General features: G+C 34.1%; 2 protein-coding genes across 10 annotated transcripts; one reads left to right on the top strand and one right to left on the bottom strand.

Annotated features, from left to right (window-relative positions):
* Positions 1–1188: 1188 nt before the first annotated feature.
* Positions 1189–5456, bottom strand: LOC108992444 (cold-responsive protein kinase 1-like). 8 transcript variants are annotated; one of them, XM_018967013.2, is made up of 8 exons: positions 5220–5454; positions 4898–5013; positions 4502–4651; positions 3463–3578; positions 3161–3371; positions 2846–3083; positions 2431–2581; positions 1189–1781 (listed from the first exon to the last, which is right to left on the bottom strand). In XM_018967013.2, exons 3-8 carry the CDS (start codon positions 4572–4574, stop codon positions 1386–1388), a joined length of 1185 nt encoding a protein of 394 aa, XP_018822558.2. In that variant the 5' UTR covers positions 4575–4651; positions 4898–5013; positions 5220–5454; the 3' UTR covers positions 1189–1385. The 8 variants fall into 8 exon arrangements, with proteins under 8 accessions (XP_018822558.2, XP_018822550.2, XP_018822567.2 ...); XM_018967005.2 differs by having other exon boundaries at positions 4502–4623; XM_018967022.2 differs by having other exon boundaries at positions 4921–5013.
* Positions 5457–11395: 5939 nt separating this feature from the next.
* On the top strand, positions 11396–14739 carry LOC108992423 (probable beta-1,3-galactosyltransferase 14). 2 transcript variants are annotated; one of them, XM_018966982.2, is made up of 7 exons: positions 11396–11965; positions 12384–12536; positions 12621–12703; positions 12811–12910; positions 13345–13458; positions 13694–13836; positions 14364–14739. In XM_018966982.2, the coding sequence occupies exons 1-7, from the start codon at positions 11625–11627 to the stop codon at positions 14447–14449; spliced, it is 1020 nt and encodes a 339-aa protein (XP_018822527.1). In that variant the 5' UTR covers positions 11396–11624; the 3' UTR covers positions 14450–14739. The 2 variants fall into 2 exon arrangements, with proteins under 2 accessions (XP_018822527.1, XP_018822536.1); XM_018966991.2 differs by lacking the exon at positions 14364–14739 and adding an exon at positions 13959–14357.
* The last annotated feature ends 6575 nt before the right edge of the window (positions 14740–21314 follow it).

Here is a 21314-nt window from a genome sequence, read left to right as displayed (position 1 = left end):
AACATCCAAGCTTTTCCCCTCTGCTCACCAATAAAATAGTGAAGTTTACCATTAGAACTGGAAGAACAATTAATGTTTTATCAAAGAGTAATGTTATACATCAGCTACTATTCACTCTCACATCCCACATCTATAGCTTTTTCATAGGGCATGCGGGTGTTTTTCATAAAGTGTGGGGTGTGGGGTGGTGAATAGTAGCTGATGAGAATAATTTTTCTTTATCAAAAAGAAAAAGCTCTCTTACCGCAGGTAGCTCCTGCTGGGGGCAATCGTTGGGTTTTTTTTTTTTTCCTTAGTGATTAAGTAAGTATTTTTTAATAATGTTGTGATTTTTTTTTAAAATATATTTAAAAGTGTTAAAAAAACATGTAAAAAAAAAAAAATGAACTAGCAGGAGCCCCCAGCGGGAGCTCCCAACGGTGGCTGTAGAGCCACCCTTTATCAAAAACTCTTGATCCTAATGCCAAAAATGTTCAATATGTATGCTAAAATGTAAGAATAGACATCACATTTGGTGATATTTGTATAATTGTCTTTCACAGTGCTTACTATTGTGGTTACATTAATTTATTTTCCATCTTATCGTTTGTTATATTACATTATGCTTATAGTTCTTGCGCTTGCACAATTATGTCTGCTTTCAGAACTGTAGGTTATACCGGCCACACTTAGCTCATCTTCCATAACTCAAGCAGCTAACCAGGTTCCTCATTTCTGTACAAGGCTTCCTAACTCCATACAAATCTTCAATAGGATCATTCCATAAAATTCAATTTTTTATGATTATCATTGTGAAACAATTTGACAATTAAAATCAAACATTCGATAGGACTATATCTACTGCCTTCACGAGATGATTCAATTGCATGAAATTTACAAACATGCAAGTGCAAAGATAAATACCCATCTTAAAATAATCATACAAGCTCCATTAATACCAAATCATTCCTAGAGAACAAAAATTTCCAAGCGATGGTGATTCATTATTTTACTCGGATTTATATTCACGAGAAAAAAAATAATGCCAAATTTGAGTTCTTTGCATCCTTTTACTCAATTTCTATGGGGATGATTAAAAAAATAATTGTTCTGAATACTTCCATACCCATGATCCCTATCACTCTGCATTTCATAATTAATGCCAATGTAACAAACACTTGCCCCTAGACCACTTCAGTTGCTCAGAAATAAAGAAGGAAAATAATGTAGTTGATGTTAGATTTACCCAACTGGAAGTCACATGAAGAAATTTGCTTAGTTGGCACTTTGAAAGTACTTTAATTTGTTTAGAAAGCAACATTTATAATGATTTTAGCTCAAACTAAATCAAGACAAGAAGCCTGAAAGCGCTTTCCAAACAATGCCTAACAAAACTTCTACTCTACTTATTTGCTTCGGTCATATATTGAAGCGAAGGTCATAGTAGCAACAGAGGCAGTCATGTCTTCTGATGATGAAGATGAATTATCCAGCTTCCCTAAACGTGAAGATGTTGCACAAGATGTATTCTTCATTTTGGCCTTATATTCCTGGCCTCTGATGTCTTCTGAATCCAAGAACTGAGAAAGTATGCCTGGTTTTGTTATCTCCTCATCATTTACATGTATTTCGCCCAGTAGCATTCTCACAACAGTGGACATGGATGGTCGGAGCTTTGGCATGTCTTGGGTGCAAAGAAGACCAATCTTCAGAAAGCTGCAAGCCTCCTCAACGTTGGACTCCTCATTCAGTGATGTGTCCACCAATCTCGGCAGCTCCCCCTTCTTATGCAGTTCCCATGCCTGCAATATAGCTCTGTCTTTAATAAGTTGGGCATGTTCTCAACACTGCCTCATATTCTTGTTCCCTTTACTTCCTTCTCCCATATGCGTGGTAATTTTCCTAATAAATTAATCGATCAAAACGGTGCTTTCCACTAGAACTTGGAAGATATGAAACCAATTAAACCATTATTTACCCTTCCTTCCTTGGCAACAAATGGTGCCTTTCCTGATTTGTCCTCTTAGTCATGACACAATGAGCTAACACTTAATCATGATGCCCCATTTCCTGTTTAACTGACAGCAACTTGAAGACCAACAGTAATCTAGATACCTAACAGAGAGCTCAAGAGTAACTATAATTGCTTTCTATAGTTTTGAAACAACTTTTAGTGACACAAAAGGATATGAATTGGTTTCCAACCCTTTTGGACTTACCCTAATGAAGGCATTGCATAAAACTTCCATTTAGAACTTCCACTACTAGGTAAAACAATATAAACTTACCAAAGAACAAGTTCATTCTTAAAAACACTAAAGGAATAGTTGATAGAGCGGGTCCTCATCCAACACTCCTATTAGACAGATCTTATTGATAAGGCTATCAATTTATCCTTTAAGACTTCTTTATATTGGGAGGAAAAAAAAAAAAAAAAACTCAAGTCCTTACCCTTTCCAGTAGATATTGTTCTTCAGTTGGTAACCGCCTGTTTGTGTTGCACCTCCCACTAACAATTTCTAAGAGCAGAACACCAAAGCTATAAACATCCGATTTCCTTGTCACTTGACCACGCATTGCATATTCAGGTGCCAGATAACCTCTAAAGAAACCAAACAAGGCCACTTGATCTTATAAACATCATCTAATGAAAGTGGATAAATTTGGTGAGAGACGAAGAGAGAAATCCAAGAAAAAAAACTTGCCACTTTGAAACAAATAACTTGTTTTGAGGGTTGAACGAGTAAAAAAACCTTTTTATGTCAACAATTTCTCATAGGTAGGTTGGCATAGCCAAGCAATATATAGTTGAGGCAGAATGTGAAATTGAACATGAAGAGTTTAGAACTCCAATCAACATACTCACGCTGTTCCAGCTACATGTGTACTAATATGGGTCAGGTTAGGTGGAATGAACTTTGCAAGACCAAAATCTGAAATTTTGGGCGTTAGGTCTTTATCAAGGAGAACATTACTCGCTTTGATGTCTCTATGAATAACATGAGGGTGGACGTCTCCATGAAGATATGCAAGCCCTCGAGCAACACCAACACAAATTGTATGCCGTGTTTGCCAACTGAATTGGATGCTACTGTGGCCTCCACCTAAAAAGTAGAAAGGGAGACTAAGTCATAACATGTACAATTAATGGATTCCTACAAAGAATAAACAATTGAATTACCAAGAAGTGTTTTTGCAAGGCTGTTATTCTCGAGATAGCCATATACCAAAATCCTATGGTTTCCTTCCACACAGCAACCATACAGCTTGACCAGGTTCTCGTGCTCTACTTCTGAGATCACCTTTATTTCTGTCAAGAACTCTCGCACCCCTTGCTTTGAGCCAGCTGACAATACCTTTATAGCAGCCACACGACCATTTTTTAGCCTTCCCTGTTCAATTACAATAATTTTGGAAAGGAAATAATGAAGTGGATGACCAAGTATTCCTTAAACTATATAGAAATATACACTGTGCAATCACCTTATAAACCAAACCGAATCCTCCCTCCCCGATTTTATTTGCTAGACTGAAATTATCGGTTGCAACCCGCAATTCCTTGTAAGTGTACAAGTTAATATTCTTGATGCTTGAAAGCTCTGTAGACATGGAAACAAAAGAAGCTTTAGCATACAAGAATTGGTAGGATGTCCAACAGGTGTCTGTTTTGAGTAAATCTATTCTCATGCTCCAAAGAACACAAAAGATGGTTACAATCTCACATACATGGTATAAGAAATATAGATTTTTAAGCATTTAAAAGGAAGGCTTAGATGATGCTTGGGGAATGAGATGAGATGAGAAATTTGTAAATAGTTTGTGAATAGTAGTGACATGGTTTGAGTTATGATGTTTTATGGGGTTTTGAGAAAGGAGAGAGAAAAAATTGAATAAAAAAGTATTATAAAACTAAATATTGTTATAATATAATTTTTTAATATTAATTTTGTTTTGTGATTTGAAAAAGTTGAATTATTTTTTATATTTTGCTTGGATGTTTAGGAAAATTGTAATGATTAGATAAAAAATTTGAAAATTTGAAATTGAAAAGTGTTTGAATGATGTTTGGGAAGAAAATGAAATGAGATAAGATGTGATGGGATGAGATGAGATGAAACCATCCCATCTTCCAAACAACCCCTTAACTTCCCCCTGGGAGAGAGGAAGGTGTTTTTTTTTAACAAATTACACAAAAATCTCTTCATTAACAAGGTACATTAAGGCATAAAACAAGAAAAAACCAAAAAACATAATCCTATTCATCCAGTATCCCAGCAAGAATTATTTGAAGTAAAAATCAAAGCTGCAATTCCAAACCTACTAGACAGCCAAAATCCAGGTCCAATAAGGAACACAAGTTACATGATCCTGTTGAGGGTTTGGGATTGTTATGACGTTAAGTTTTCTACAGGTAATTGGAGGATAGTGCAAATAGAGTATCTTCATAGTAGCTCGCTATGGTGGCCTTTTAGTTGTTTTCGAATCTAAGTTGATAAAAGAATAAAGTAGTTAAAACATGTACCTCCATCACCTTCAATTGCTTGTTTACCCGAGGAAGCCCCTTTTTTACTAGAACAGAAAGAGAAACAATTCATCACCAACTTCTTGTGTTTATCAATGCTCACAGTCAATCAAACCCCAGCCCTGTTAAGGTAAACGATTGAAAGCAAACCTGTCACCAAGCCCATAATAACTACATATCATTTCAATTTCTTTGATTCATCTAGAGAGAGAGAGGGGAGAGAGAGATGCTTTATTTTGATCATGAGTCGGCAACTGAACTCGAAGAAGGTTTTCCTCTACTTTAACCCTGGATTGCACCCTTCGTAACAGTAACTAAATCCAGCAAACTATATGTGAATCATGTGATCTAAATCATGACACACCCATAATAGCTTATCAAACATGAGGAACTTACAAAGACCGGCACAAAGTAGATACCAGCATAAGGGTTTAGATGTCGGCATGTCGCAATGAACAGAAAGAAGCAGGAAACAGAATAAGAATGACCATAAACGATCACTTGTTTGGTTGCTGAGAAAAACGAAGGAAAACTCAAATTCTAAATCTTTGGAAAGAAAACAACAAAATAGAAGGGGAATTTTATATTGTATTATCTTACTCCATTTCTCATATCTCAAAGGGAAAAACGAAAAGGAAACTGCTAAAAGGGCACTTTCTCGCTTAACAAACAGAGAAGGTTAACTCACTGAGAATTCATTGTGAGTGAAGAAGCTTACCTTGGTAACTGTCCTTCCAGCAACGTAATTGAGAGCGAGAGAGATGGTCGGGCTTGCCGTGATTTTAGAATTGGGAGGCTAGTTTTTCAGGAAAACATATATGGCTTGGCTTGCTGAAGGACAGGAGTAAACTTCACGTTGCCTCTCTAATCTTATGAATCATGAACATAAGAGTTTGTGAACAAAACATACATAGGAGTCAAAATTCAGTCTTGACCAAAATTATAGACCGCTGAAAAGTTTCTACTCCATGTGAAGTAAAACCAACGGCAACGGGAAGAAATTGTCAATTTAATCCATAAATCATTAACCTTTGCTTCTAAACTAATTAATGGACTGCCTAAAAGTCAAGTAGAGCCTTACACCCTGTTTAGATTATAAGATGGTCTCATCTCATTTCATATTATTTTATCTCAAGTTAACATCTAAACGACACCTAAAAAAAAATGTCAAAAGAATTTACAGGCAATATTCCCTTGTCGCTGCTCTAGTCGTGGAGATAGGATGGATGCTTACACACTATGTAATGAACTTTGTCTCTCTCTTTTTTTTTTTGCTTGTTTTGATTTGTTTTATAGAATCTAAATTGGAATTCATAACTTTTACTTTGATATAAGTGGAATCATTACTTATTTTAAAAGTTTAAATTAATACGTATAAATAAATTTAATTATTTATTAAGACATGGTATGCCAAATTTATGTCCCATCGCATGGATTTAATTTTCTTTTCTTTGGTGTATTTTCATTTCGAAAAGACAAACCATTGAATTGAATTATGGACAGTAGCAATTCTATTGGAACCATCGTCAATGTCATGGAAATTTAGTGTATTGTCATTTCGGAAAAGGAAACCATTGAATTGAATTATGGACAAAAGCAATTCTATTGGAACCACTTTTGACAAGTATCAAAACGACTCATTGACTTTGTTTTCAGAAATGGACTTTTGATCTATTTTGATTACCATTAAATATACTATTCCATAATTTCCATTCCTCATTTGGGGTCGTTTCAAAGTAAGAAAGGTGGAAAGTTAGAGGTGGGATAGTAGGTGATAGGACTCCATGTTAGCAATATTTTCGTGTTTCAGTCTAAACTATAGAAGGGTGGAAAGTTAGAGGCGGGGTAGTGACAGGAGCAGAGAAGGTGGACGATAGAGAGATGATAGGACTCCATGTTAGCGAAATACACAATAATATAATAAAAATTATAATAAAATTAATATTAAAATGAAATTAATTTGGACTGAAATACGAAAATATATCTCTCTTTAAGGAGATTTAAGTCATATGCAGTATATAAAGTCTCAAATTAAACACTTCTTGACTTGAAAATTCTCAACAAAAAAAAATATCTCAAAGCACTCTTAATGATATACGATAAGCTTCCTTTGATTTTTCTATTCTCTCTCTCTCGTACATCCAAGAGGCCAAACAAACACACATACATAATATATATATATATAGAGAGAGTTGTGTTATACATAAGCTCTACACTCTGCATACTATTTAAAAAATATATAATTTTACTATTTTATCCTCATGTTTTATATTTTATATTATGTATAGAATTTTTCATATATATATATATATAACAAATGGACAAAGCCAACGTCCAGGATGTAATGAGGGCTTAACGATAAAAAATAATAAAGTAAATTAAAAGGCCATAACAAATGGCTAAATGAAGACAATTAAGCTCGTTAACCAACCGCTACTAAAACCAACGGAAAGAAAAATATTATTAAAAGCACTAACATTTCTCACACTTATTTTAATAATAATAAAAAATATATATAAGAGATATTTTAAGACAAAAGAAAAATTATTATGCATCATGAAGGAATGTTCTGCATTAAATTCTTACTTAATGAAATAAAAACTTTTTTTTCAGAGTCGGTAGTAGTCTCAAACTTAAACTATAACTACTTAAGGGAAATAAATAATTATTACTCACACACAATAATCCAGGTGTTAACATGAGTTTTATTAGCCAACAGATTATGGCACCATTTTTCATGGTTGAATTAGCAATAATCGTTTGTTTTTTAGACTTCCAACATATAAAACCACCATCCAAGGTAAAGATATAACCAGTAGTTGAAAGATAATCACCTGACAAGATATTCCAATCAACATCATTAAAACTTTCAAGTACAACATGATACCTTTTATAAGACAAGCCATAATATTTTATACTGGATAAATATTTCATTATCCGATCCATTGCATACCAATGGTCTCTTCCAGACTTGGTAGTAAATCTACTAAGTACTCATACCGCATAACTAATGTTAGGTCTAGTACAATCAGTCGCATAACGTAAACTCGCAATCATGCTATCATATTCATCTTGATTAATTACATCATCATCATTTTTAATAGAAAATAGATGAACACTAGAATAAAAAAGAGTAACAACATGCTTGCATCCAACATAATTATATTTCTTCAATAATTATTACGTAATGCGATTGATCAAGAAAAATACCATCACATGTTTTGGTAATTTTCATACCCAAAGTAAAATTAGCCCTACAGAGATCTTTCATAGCAAAATGATTACAGCATACTTTTTGTTTTATCTATGACATACAAATTAGAACCAAATATCAATAAATCATCAACATATAGGCTAATAACAACATGTGAATTTTTTCAAGATTTATGATAAATACATTTATCACTTTCATTTGACTTCTAGCCATCTTCAATCATGCAAGAATCAAATTTCTCATGCCATTATTTAGGGGCCTATTTTAAGCCAAATAGAGATTTTGTCAACTTACACACTTTACTTCCTTGGCCAGGCTCTACAAAGCCTTCGGATTGATCCATATAAATTTTTTCATCTAGATTCACATTTAAAAAAGCTGTTTTAACATCAATTTGATAAATCCTTAAATTATAAATTGTTGCAATGACAATCAATAATCTAATGGAGAAAAAGTGTCAAAAAAAATCAAGGTTAGCTTTTTGTTTAAAACCTTTTGCAACTAGTCTGGCTTTGAATTTTTCAATTATTCCATCTAGTCTAAATTTTTTTCTAATGACCCATTTACAACCTATGGATTTGCAACCCGATGGTAATTCATCTAATTTCTAAATTTTGTTAGAAATTAGCGAATCCATCTCATCATCCACGGCCTCTTTCCAAAATACAGAATTAGGTAATGCTAAAGATTCTTGTAAATTCTTTGGATTTTCTTCAATATTGTAAATATAATAGTTGGAACCAAAATATTTTTCAATTCTAATTCTCTTACTCCTTCTTAATTCAAAAATTTATACACTTTCTAGAGGAGTAGAAGAACTAGCTTCAGAAAAATTATTTTTTCTAAATTTTTGAAGGAACGCCTGAATCAATAAGCATAGCATTCGTCAACTCAATCAACGTTCTATTTTTGCTTGACTACAAACTTCACATTTTTTAAAATCCTTTGTCAGTTTGGGAATTAATCATAAGATACTCACGATAACAACATATCTACTATTGATATGACATAAACGTGTATGCCAAAAATCTAAAGAAGAAAGCATGTAAACAAAAACATTTGATGCTTTACTCTCAACATTCAATTTGAACATATCATCACAAACATAGTCAGTGTCCACAAAAACTCAATTTTTCATTATAACAAAATTATCGGATTTAATAGTTTATTTGAAACCCGTTTTGTTGAGTAAAAAACTTGACAACAAATTATTCCTCATATATGCTATATAAAACATATCTTTAAGCGTCAATATACACCCAAAGGTGAATTTCAATTCAATCTCACCACTCCCAACAACCTTGGTTTTACTATAATCACCAAGTATAATTTCTTTCTCTACTTCAAAGGGAGTATAATTTTTAAACAAACATTTATCATAGCAGATATGCCTATTGGCAACAGAATCTGCCCACCATCCTTCAACAAATTGAAATGGTTTATTGAGATCTCCAACACTTTCCGTGCATTTTTTGATTGTAGGCTCAATCTGAAATCTCCTTAAAAATGTTAGGGAAATATATAATAATATAATAAAAATTACAATAAAATTAATATTCAAACGAAACTAGTTTGGACTGAGGCACGAAAATATCGCTATCTTTAAGGAGATTCAAGCCCTCTGCGATGTACAAAGTCTCAAATTAACTGGTACAACAGAACTCTTTTTAACTTGACTCCTCCAAGATATAACAGTTCAACCGATCGTCGTGTAGTCTGAACTAACTCTATATAAATGATTGAACTCAAAACTCTACCAAAAAAACATATCTCTTTTATATGAAAAATTCTTAAAAAAAAAAATATCTCAAAGCACTCATAATGCTATACGGTAAGCTTCCTTTGATTTTTATTTTCTATCTCTCCTGTACATCCAAGAGGCCAAATGAACGCACACATATATAACAAATGGACAAAGCCAACGTCCAGGATGTAATGAGGGCTTAATGAAGTAAATTAAAAGGCCCTAACAAACGGCTAAACGAAGACAAGCCGTTAACCAACGGAAAGAAAAATATTGTTAGAAATTAAAAGGTAAGTTTGGGGATGAGATGAAAATTTTGTATTTTATTTTAATGTTTAAAATATTATATTTTAATATTATTATTGTATTGAGATTTGAATTATTTATTATATTTTGTATGAAGATTTGAAAAATGTGTAATGATGAGATGAGATGAGATGAGATGAGAATTTTGTGTCTCATTCTACCTCCAAATCTGTCCTAACACTTCATATTTATTAAGGAAGGACACGATAAAGAAAAAGAAAACGTTAATTTTACATGACCCCACTTAAATTTTTTAAAATGAACAAAAAAATATATATTTATAAACGTGTAAGTTCATACTAAACATGTCAAGGATGTGAAAATTTAATGTGATCAAAGTAGTAAATTTACGAGGATGAAGCTTTTCTTTCAGGAGTTTATGATACTATTAAAACGATCTAATGGTATGAATTTCCGCCGATCCAAAACAGAATCGGTCACATTTTTATTACTTTACTCTTCCAAAATTTAAAATTAAATGTGAGCAAAGATGCAAATCTAGGATGACGGTAAAACTATGCATCAAATGTGCATCTTTCTCTTTATTTTTCAATCCCTTAAACTATTATTTTTCATGCCACATGGAAAACATGAAGCCAAGCAGTCAATAGTATATCAAGTTCTACCTCGTTCCATTTTCGTAAAGAAAAATTCTAAACATAAGCCCCACACCCTGCACTTAAAAACCTACTCGTAAAGAAAAATTCTAAACATAAGCCTCACACCCTGATGTGATTTTACTTTTTTATCCTCATATTCCATATTAAATTCAATATGGAATATGAGGATAAAAAAATAAAATCACATGTTTTTAAGTGGGTGTGCAGAGTGTGAAGTTTCTGTGTAGCACAACTTTTTGGTAAATAGGACTGACTATTAAATAAAACTATCAAATAGAACCAGTAATTAATATCTTATTTTATATTAGACCTTTTAGGATAATTCTAGGTAGTTTTTTTAATATATTAACCATTTTAATATAATTTAATAAAAAAATTTGATGAAATTTTGTTAAAAAGAAATTGCGAGGATAATATTGTAGTTTTAACAAAAATTATGTTCAGTCATTTTTGTATATTATTTGTGCACTCTACTGATGTGATTAATAGTATATTAAAAAAATTGATGCAGTCACTCACATTAGTAAAATGTATAAAAAATATGTAAAAATAATTGTATGTAGCAAATATATGTAGTATTTGAAGTTTGGCACAAAACAAATATCCTATTTGCATGCATATCTTATTTAAAAAATAAAATGAGAAGTGATAAGGTTACAACTATTTATAATTATTTCATAAAAATATATTTTTTGAATTTAAACACATTGAATCAAAAGAAAAGGTGAAATGTTTTTTTAAAAAATTAATGTTTTACCGAACTGTTGTACAAAAATGATGTAATATTGATTATTTTTATTTTTTATTTAAATAGTGTTATATGTACATTCATAATATTATACATATTGAATATATGTTTCATTAATATCAAATTTTTAATTCAGATTTTAGAATTTTCACTATTTCAATAACACTGACACATCAGTAGGTTATGTGTGTTAAATAAGTATAGATAAAATTTTAATTTTCGTTTTCGAGATATATTGATTTGATTTTTAAGATTTTTATCTTAATATATGGTTATCTAGCGTCGATTATCGAGAACGAACCCGATCCAAATAAAGTTTCGGGCGGAGGATCCGGATCCAAAGATGCATACTGTTAGCTGCCACTGCCGGTAACCGGAGTATGATTCCAAGCTTCAATTCTCCGATACAACTGATTCGATCATTTGCTTTGCCATGAAACTAGACCTACACCTCTTCTAGTCTAGGGTTTATTCTCTCTCTCAATACCAGCATGCCTTATCAGCATCGCACATCGCCGTCCCCGCGCAGATCGAGGGTCCTCATTCTCGCGTCCTGCCTCCTGATCGGTATATCCGGGTTCGTATTTGGCATCGCGGCGATCCTCAGCTCGAGTAGTGCGTCGTACAGATGCTCTAACGCCGAACCAGGGTCTGTCCGAGTGGTTTGGGAGAGAGGCGGTGGCGGTAGGATTGACAACGGGATTGGTGATGGGGATCCGAAGAGGCACAGGGTGATGGGGTTCGTTGGCATTCAGACTGGGTTCGGATCAGTGGGTCGAAGGCGGTCCTTGCGCCAGACTTGGATGCCGTCCGATCGTCAAGGGCTTAAGCGGTATTGTCTTATATTCCTCTGATATCAATTTTTAAATTTTAAGTATTCAAAATCATCTGTAGGTGTAGGGACACATGTTTTAAAATCCAGAAAAATTCCATGATCTTTTTAAATTCAAAAAAGTAAAATTAGAACTATTGGTATAAAATTATGGGGCAATGATGGATGGATGGGCAGCAAAGTTTGAAGAGACCTATGACTATTTAGAGTGAGTGAATAATCCGCTGTAGCACTATGAATAAAAATTAATACTTATAAAAAAAAAAAATTGTTGTGCTTCTATGAGGCAAATTTTAATTTTTGTAATGTTATTGGAAAGGAGCATAAATGAATAAATATCCGTATCTTTTGGTGAGATAGAAAACATTCTTTTACCCGAGGATTTTAATCAGTTTATGGATTGGATTATGGCTTGCAGCTTAGAAGAAGCAACTGGTTTGGCTTTCAGGTTTATCATTGGTAGAACCAATGATAAATCGAAGATGTTAGAGCTTAAGAAGGAGGTAGAAGAATATGATGATTTCGTGCTATTGGATATTGAAGAGGAGTATAGTAAGCTTCCATACAAAACGTTAGTGCAAACAATAATATAATGGATATCGCCAATGGTTTTAGTTGATTACTGTGAAATCAAAATCCTCTTTTTTCATTACAGGTTAGCTTTCTTTAAAGCTGCATATGCACTTTTTGATTCTGAGTTTTATGTTAAAGCGGACGATGACATATATTTGAGGCCAGGTGACTGGCTTGATAAGGCTTATCTAAATATATTTATATGCTTTTTTTCTGGGATTTTCTTTTATGGATTTTTTCTGCATTTGTTTAATCACTTGATTAATTTTCAGATCGCCTCTCACTGCTCTTGGCAAGAGAACGCACTCATTCTCAGACGTACATTGGGTGCATGAAAAAGGGCCCTGTTTTCACTGACCCTAAACTCAAATGGTTAGTCCTGTTTTCTTCATTTGAGGTCCATGATTGATTACATTTGGCTGCATTTTGACCTCATGTCTGGGAGATTGTTAACCCCTCTTTCTTGTCCTCCTAATATCTTGCTGCTCATTTACGGAAATACCACACACACACAGGGCAAGAGTGATCAATTGCAATAGTAACTACATTATGCTGCTGCATATAAGAAAGTGGATGCGCAAAAATCTTATGACATTATCTTAATGATGCAGATCTTCAAGCTTTCTGTATTAGGCATGTATTAGCCTACCTTTGAAATTATATGATTTAAATTGAAGAGGCTATATCTGCAATGATACATAACTTGCATCTTCTGTGTAAATTATACATGCTGCATCTGCTAGTACCTTGTTTTTATTTTCTTGTTATCAAATATGGATCTTGTCAAATCAGTTAACTTAATGCAGGTATGAACCACTATCCTATTTGCTTGGTATGGAGTACTTTCTTCATGCTTATGGCCCCATATATGCACTCTCTGCCGATGTTGTTGCGAGCTTGGTTGCTCTTAGAAACAACAGGTAAGTTTTGATCAGTTTCTGATACTCCCATTTAATGACAGGCCTTTCCCATTCCTTAAAGTTCTCCTGTATACCATTGTTCAGAAAAGAAAAACTAGTGTAGCACGCTTAGGCATTGTTCTTGTATATGTCTCGTATACTTGGGCTCCTGTATATGATCAATAAAATTTTGTCTACCGATAAAAAAAAATCTCTACCTTGTATATTGCTTTCTCCATCTTGTTCAATGTTACAGTTTTAGGATGTTCAGCAATGAGGATGTTACAATTGGGGCATGGATGCTTGCAATGAATGTCAACCTCGAGAACAATAAAGCACTGTGTGAACCAGAGTGTACACAAACATCTATTGCCGTCTGGGATATTCCCAAGTGTTCAGGTTGGTTTTCTCCCTTTCCAAATAAACAATAGAATTTACTATTGAAGAAGAAAAGCCAAGGTCAAGGTTTTATTCTTGTAGCGTATATCATTTCCTCACTTCCACTTCAAATTTAACTGCAGATGCTCAAATTTCATGATTTGTGTAGATCCCTCAAACATGTCCACCTGATGCTGGCTGACTAACTGACTATAATAAATAACAGTATACCGAGGATTTGGATTCTGATGGAGATAAAATTGGTCGCTTTTGAGGCACCTATCCTTTGGCACGCAGTTGATAGGTTATAATAGTAGTAAGAACAAAAGTAATCATTACAGAAAGTTTGAGTCATTGCAAAGAACGATTAGAAAAAGTTTTGAGTGACCTTTTTCTTGATATAATGTAACAACAAATCTGTGCATGATAAAGACACGAGCCTTTGGTGCAAGATCAATCTTAGTTTCATATTTTCACATGCTGTAGAAAACATCAGAGAATTCACGAGAATGAGGATAATATTATTCATGATATCGCTCTTCATGCAGGGCTCTGTAATCCGGAAAAGAAACTGCTAGAACTTCATCAAAAGGAAAGCTGCTCAAAGAGCCCAACTCTGGCATCTGATTACTAGCACCCGTAAACTGAGGAGGTAGTTTGAAGAATTGCTTGCTCCTGTAAGGTCTTGCTGCGGTACTGGATGTTGTTCTTTCCACCTTTTTATTTATTTATTTATCTTTGGTTTTGTAATCTATCCTTTCTAGATGGTAAAAGAAAATAGAATTTTGTACTATACGGCTTTAGACCTAATCTTCCGTGAGAGTCAAAGTTATAGTGTAGGAAGACAGGTAGCATTAGAGATGAGATGACCCCTGTAAACTCTCATTTATTTAAATCAAATATCATTCTTTTAAAATTTATGTAGCTTGCATCAGCTTCCATAATACTGTGCTGTTTAAGTGTTGTTTTTGTTGTGATTAATATTATCTTTGTTCTCCCGAGAGTGCGGTGCACGGAATCGAGATTTACTCTATAGGGATGGGTCTGAAGGGTCTTGCCTTGGAGAGCTTCCCGGCATTAAAAAAAAAAAAAAAAATCTTTGTTCTCAAGAAGTTGATATACTATATTTCTCAATTTCGATGTATAGCTTACATAAATATAGTTAAATGAGGCTGGACCAACAGTTATTTTTATTCTTATTTTTTGAGAAAGTCCAACAGTTATTTATATACAAGAAGGTTTTCCTTAACACATGTGGCCCCACTAATCTTAGACAGACCGCAAAAATATAAAAACTATCCTTCAATGGAATTGGTGATAGTGCCAAATCTTGAGATGTTAAAAAACTGTGAAATAGATAATACAATCTCAACCGTCAGGTTTTAACAAAAGCCCAAAAGGCTTTGTTAGATATCAATGGTAATTGGAGGGTGTAATGTGTGTGTGTGTGTGTGTGTGTGTGTGTGTTTAGTTTTAGGTGTAAAGTGTAACGCTTGTTAGTTGGTCGGTGAAAATTATATTGACTATGGAAAAGATGCAAACAAATTATTTCGATGTTTCAAGCACCATGCTACGGGTTTTTTGTAGTTGAGCTAAGTAGCCAATGCACATAAGAAGATTGATCAGACGAAAGCCATAGCAGATTATCATTTTTTTTTTTTTTTGTGCCTTTTCTTTATGCTCTGAAAATGTTTTTTTTTTTTTTAATATTTTTCTGAAAACACAACCAAACATGTTCCAAGTTCCTTTTTTTTTTTTTTTTTTTTTGTGGGGGGACTCAATCCAAACACAGCTCCACTTTCCTTGGGATGACTGATGAGCATGAGACTCAGAAGTTTAGAGAAAGGGGCTACTCTGAGGCTTGAGCCCCATGTGAAAATGCGAATCCGTGTCTCATCCATTTTCATTTCCATGTTATGGGTGCCCATGTTCCGACAGTTCATGAATGCTTCTATTTCACTATATATGCATCATATCCTGATATGCCAATTTATGCGGTTGATATGCTTGCCAGTAATTATTTTTATGTAATAGGCCCAAACTCGTTAGATGCATGCGGTTGACATTCTTAGAATCCATATCTGCTATGCTTCCCAACCGCCATTTCATGGTCCCCAACAGACATGATGCATTTAAAACATGGAACTGCTACAATAATTTTTTTCTCTTCTTTCTCTTTTCTCTTGCTGTTTTTAATTGAAGATCATCATTTGATGCTTTCCCAAGCGAATGGGAAAGGAAAACACTTTTTCGTCTCATACTCTGCATTAGATTTGTGAATTGGCAGCTTCTGGAACAGACATGTAAAACCCATGTCCTATGAGTTTTATCTTTTATCTTTTATTCTGGTTTTGCAAACTTTAAAATAGTAACAAGAATTTTGATCCAACTATGGTTCTAGTAACTAAATTCAAGAAGTATCAGAAAATTTTGAATGTGGGTGACTTCTGAATTGATCAATCTGCATGAAAATTCTTTGGATTGTTTGATGGGCAATAAGCAAATTCAGGACAAGTTCAGATGTGAGGGATCCATGCCATGGATAAAAAAGAAAAAAGAAAAAGGATAATGAATCCAGATCGTCATGATGAAAAGTTATCGAAAAAGGATTGGACCTACTTTGGAATCAAAGCTAATCATCTTTAAATATTTATCTTTTGAGTGTTTGAGAAGAATGTAGTTGAAGTGAAGTTTTCAACTCCAAAGGAGCTGAATGATATTCTAGTTATTTCCAAATCATTAGTGCACTAGTTGAGTGAAAGAGTGCTGCTCAAGGGAAAAAGGGCCTCTCTATAATTATAGCTCCTTTGATTTGTCCATCAATAAGCAATCATGCAGGACCCATCGAGTAATATTTTCTACCCAATCATTAGGGAACATAACATTGTTGTCGGAGAAAAATGTTGGGGTCAAGAGGCTTTTCAGCTGAGGATTATGACCATACGAAAATCATTTCAAATTCTAATGTGACACTTGTCTACTGTTTGTGAAGGAGATTCTCACAATTCTATTGGGAAATTATCAAATAAAGTATCTGAAAAAGCTTATCCAAAATACATAAATAGTGATAATAATAGCTTGCTTATGCAGGTTGGAGCACACACTTTAGGTTCGACTCTATTATATTGGGAACCAATGCATTAGATCAACAGGTAGTCAGTCTTTTTTTTTTTTGCAGTCAGGGTGGATCTGCATTTTCTTCTAGGATTTTCCTAAAGAAAACAAACCCAAATGAAAGAGAGCCATTAATGTGAGGAGGATCAAGGTTTTGAGAACTGAAATCATGAAAAAGGACCAAAGATTAGGAGCAGTACAGGAAAACCAGTTCGTTGGAGGATGCCTTGTATATTTAGATTGCCTTCGGAGCCACAAAGTTCGTTGCTAGACTTTAATGTAGCGACCTTCAAGTACTGTGTATTTTCTGAGAAACAGACATATACCAACAAAAATGCAGAGCTTGGGTCAGATACAACCCATACTAAACTTCAGCACTTCTGAAAATTATAATTGATTAGGGCCATTTTAATGTGTAATCCATTGTCATAAGCATTGTTATAAAAACTACAAACAATGCCAAGAGGGGGAAAATAAAGATAAGAACAGGAAGTCTAGAGAGGATTACTCAATTCTCGAACTTACTTTTAGTTACATTTGCTTTGCTAATTTTCAGGTCTTGTGTTTTTGGTGTCTGCAGAAAGCAACTGATGCCCTCTGGCTATAAAATCCCGAAAGTAAGATGTTTCTAAAACCATCATTGATAAGATTCTGGGGAGTCAATGAAATACAAACGTGATTGTAAAAGAACCACTGATCTTAGTGGTCTCCACTTCATTACATGCATGGTCTGTGCAAGGGGTCAAAACTTTGAGCATTTCAACGACACAGAGAGGGAGGCTTTCTAAATTTGTTCACACTTTAAATTGCAGAAGTCTCCAATATGATTGTTTGACCTCCTAACTCAATGGCCATCAGATGCCCTTGGAGCTCCTCTTTTCTTTCAAGTTTCAATGACCAAATACTGAGTATATACTCCTTGTTTTTCGCAGACACAGATGTATAAACTCTGCCAGTTCCTTATTACAAAGTCTGATAATAGCAGTTCCTGGCCGGTATGCTTTATTTGCTAACCGTGTACAGTAGGTTGAGCAAAATTTTAAATTTTGTGGGTTTTTCGTTAGAGAAATACTTTAACTACAACGTGATTACACAATAATAAACTCACAAACTGACTTTGTTTAATGTGGTATGTCAGATTGTAAAGTTAATAATTTTATTCTATAGTATATTTAAAATATTCTAATAAGCCACGTCAATTTATAAATTTATTTTTGTGAAATTCTTTTGTTACGCTTACGTTTCACATAATTTTTCTAAGGAACTCGCCATCTCTTCTCGATTCTCTTAGAGATGAGCGGCCCTGCCATTATGTTGTCGGGCTGTTCATATAAAATGATCAAAATACGAAATGGATACAATGAAAATAAACCACCTTCTGAGAAAGTTACAGCAATATGCAGCCAAGGTCCACAACACATGAGCAAGGAATCTCACACAAATCATGCACCGTCACGGGTCTACAACACCAAAATGGAATGAAGTGTCAACGTAAAGATCCTGCCAAACGTGCACCGCCTTGAATGGAATATACGTATTTCGTTTTGATTTTCTCTACTCTATTAATATTTGAATTTCCCTTACTAATCTTCATTCATCATTGGCTGTACAAACTAGAAGCGTCACTTTTTAACTCTTCATTCCGGACTCCTTGTATCTCCCTGTATATATATAAGGAAGGAATATGTATATATTTGGCTGTTTGGTTGTCAAGAAACTCAGCAAAAACCTCTTGAAAGAAAGATTAATAAAGAAATGACAAAGATCCAAAGAAGATAAGGAAACCTTATAAGAGTGAAAACAATGACTAAACCGTATAAGCACAGGACAAAATAACAGCGCAGCCATGAGAGGAACTCATCGAAACCCTTTCGCTGTTAGGGCAGGAATCCAAGGTGCGTGCCCTTGGTTATGGTAATGTCATCCAGTCTACATATATATATAATCATATTTTTTCTTGAACTTTTTCTGGTTTGCCAAGCATGCAAGATATTTGAAAATAAGTGAGATAATCTATAGCCTTAAATATATGATTTTGTTTTTCATTGAGGCGCTGCGCTCCTTTGCTCGAGTGTAGAGATATCAAAGCCTAAAATGTGAGATGTCTTGCTTTCTTTGTGAAACAAACCAATCTGATATCAACTGATCCTTGAAATGGTTCTGATGACTGACACTTGCGATCATTGTGTCTGGAAATTCCTAAAATTATGCGATCCGTACTCATACAACCTTTTTTTTATCCTTACTCTTACAACTTGAGGATCCTCACATGTAGACATTCTGGTTTCTAGTAGTCTTGGATTATATCACTCACATGGCACTCGAGCTTCCTGGAAATCGGAGGTTCTCTCCACCCTCATATAATTTATATACCTTCTTCATCTTCTTTTATGCATGCATTTAAATTGGTGTGCTTTTAAGTAAAGTCACAACTATTCATGCTTCCACTCTTGTATGTTCCTATTAAATAATGATCGAGATGGCTCAATTTATGTATGTATGTATGTCCCCCAGAGGGTTTCTGCAGTACCCATTAGGCAACAAGAGCCATCATTACTTGAAAACTTGATCAGCACCGTTGATCAAAAATTCATTTACTATGTCCTACATGTGCAACACATGTTCCTAATTCTTTTATCATTGCCATGTGGATTCTCTCCCATATTGAATATGTGGTGGACAGGACAGGAAGCTTGCAAATGGTAACACAAAGTCAACATTTTGCAGAAGAAGCTTTCGTGTCAATATAATTGAAAGGAAAACTAGAGCATGGCATGATAGTAGTGCTTAGCAATCAATTGGACATTGAAAAATTTATAGAACTTCCAGAAACAGCGCAATGATAAGGCCTAATTTCAATAATAATAATAAAAAAAAAAGGTGGATAGGAGATGAGAAATGGGAATCCCAGTTGGACAGAGACAGAGTTCTAGAAAAGGATTCCACTCTGCCAAAGTCCTTCCCCCACAAGACCATCACGTGCCCTTGCTACTCTAGGACGAAGTCCCTTATCCACAAACATTATTCTTGAGAGAGAGAGAGAGAGAGGCACAGATGCGGTATTGAGCTCCTTTTTTGGCTCTGCACTGCCAGTTTCCACGACAATTTCAATTAGTATGGCCCAGAACTCGCAACACAAAGTTAAACTTTATAGGGTTGGATCTGCATTTTGCCAATAAAGTAAGGTGCAGAAAAATGTAGATAAACAAGCTTTTGACTGACCATGACGAAAATCCATCTCTTCATCCCTTCTTTGTAAAACATTACTCTCATGCGATGAACATGCAAATTCTGACCCCCATGATTATGAGGTAGCAATAAAGCTCCTTAGGGTTTATATATGTAACAGTACTCTTGAGGTTCCAAAGTCCGAGACGTTCTTAGTTGCCGCTACACTTCCTTGTCACTTGATCCCTCGTGGGAACTCAGATCCTTGGAAATTGCAAATACTACACTATAAGGAAATTAATTGTATTGTAATATTGTATTGTCTCATTTATCATTATTATCTGTATGGATCTCTTGAATAACTTTGAAGTTTAATACAAATTGCAAGAGGTATTCATCTACCTCTTACACTTATAAAATTCATATAAAAATTTAGAGATTCATAATCCAAAGGCATGATTACATGGTTCTGACTGTACAAAGTGTCATCAAGGGCAACAACTACAAGAGCACCTAATTCTGATACAGCTTGTATAAAAATATAAAGGCCCCTCATAAAAATTTAGTGATGGCTGGGGTGGGTGAAGTGAACCCAATATTCCAAAGTTGGTGGCCGGCTATATTTATATATATATATATATATAACTTTTTGTTTTAACGTGAGTTTCAAAAATACAAATATAATTTCTCATGACATATATATATATCCTACATGTATTTATGTACGAAAATATATTAGACATGAGAAAAGCCCCTACAGGATGCATCTCTGTGGGTAGTACAGTGAAGCTTCCCCTAGAAGATTAAAATGCTTTGAGGAAAAATAATTCTGGAACCCATTAATATCTCATACTGAATTACTATACTTTTTTTTTTCCTGGTAAGTATCTAATTTATCATACTATTAATTATACATACACCAGGAAATTAACCAACCAGATTTTTCGCATAATGAATTAAGTGATCGGCAGCCAATTAAGATGCAGGCCGTGAGCCTTCATATTAGGAACTATTAACATGATCCTTATTGATTGAGCAGTACTTATCTTGAAACCCAATTTGAATAGTGATGCGAGAGTTTTTTATTTTGTATAAAAATTTAAAAAAATTGAATTATTTACTGAAAATTGGGTTTCAAGAAAAGTCCTGCTCAACTCAATAAGGATCATGAAGTTGGTCTTCTTATTTCCATATATTTATTAATATTTTCCTTGGAG

This window comes from Juglans regia, chromosome 9 (assembly GCF_001411555.2).
Source record: "Juglans regia cultivar Chandler chromosome 9, Walnut 2.0, whole genome shotgun sequence".
Lineage (NCBI taxonomy): Eukaryota > Viridiplantae > Streptophyta > Magnoliopsida > Fagales > Juglandaceae > Juglans > Juglans regia.
This window is presented reverse-complemented; position numbering and strand designations above follow the sequence as displayed.

Bases quoted from the DNA above. Each gene is read 5' to 3' on its own strand.
- LOC108992444 (XM_018967013.2), bottom strand. From the start codon at position 4,574: ATGAATTGTTTCTCTTTCTGTTCTAGTAAAAAAGGGGCTTCCTCGGGT. The intron at 3,579-4,501 runs GTACATGTTTTA...CCATGTCTACAG, and splicing joins AGCAATTGAAGGTGATGGAG to AGCTTTCAAGCATCAAGAAT. The intron at 1,782-2,430 runs GTAAGGACTTGA...GCTATATTGCAG, and splicing joins AACAATATCTACTGGAAAGG to GCATGGGAACTGCATAAGAA.
- LOC108992423 (XM_018966982.2), top strand. From the start codon at position 11,625: ATGCCTTATCAGCATCGCACATCGCCGTCCCCGCGCAGATCGAGGGTC. The intron at 11,966-12,383 runs GTATTGTCTTAT...TATGGCTTGCAG, and splicing joins GATCGTCAAGGGCTTAAGCG to CTTAGAAGAAGCAACTGGTT. The intron at 12,704-12,810 runs GTGACTGGCTTG...ATTAATTTTCAG, and splicing joins TGACATATATTTGAGGCCAG to ATCGCCTCTCACTGCTCTTG.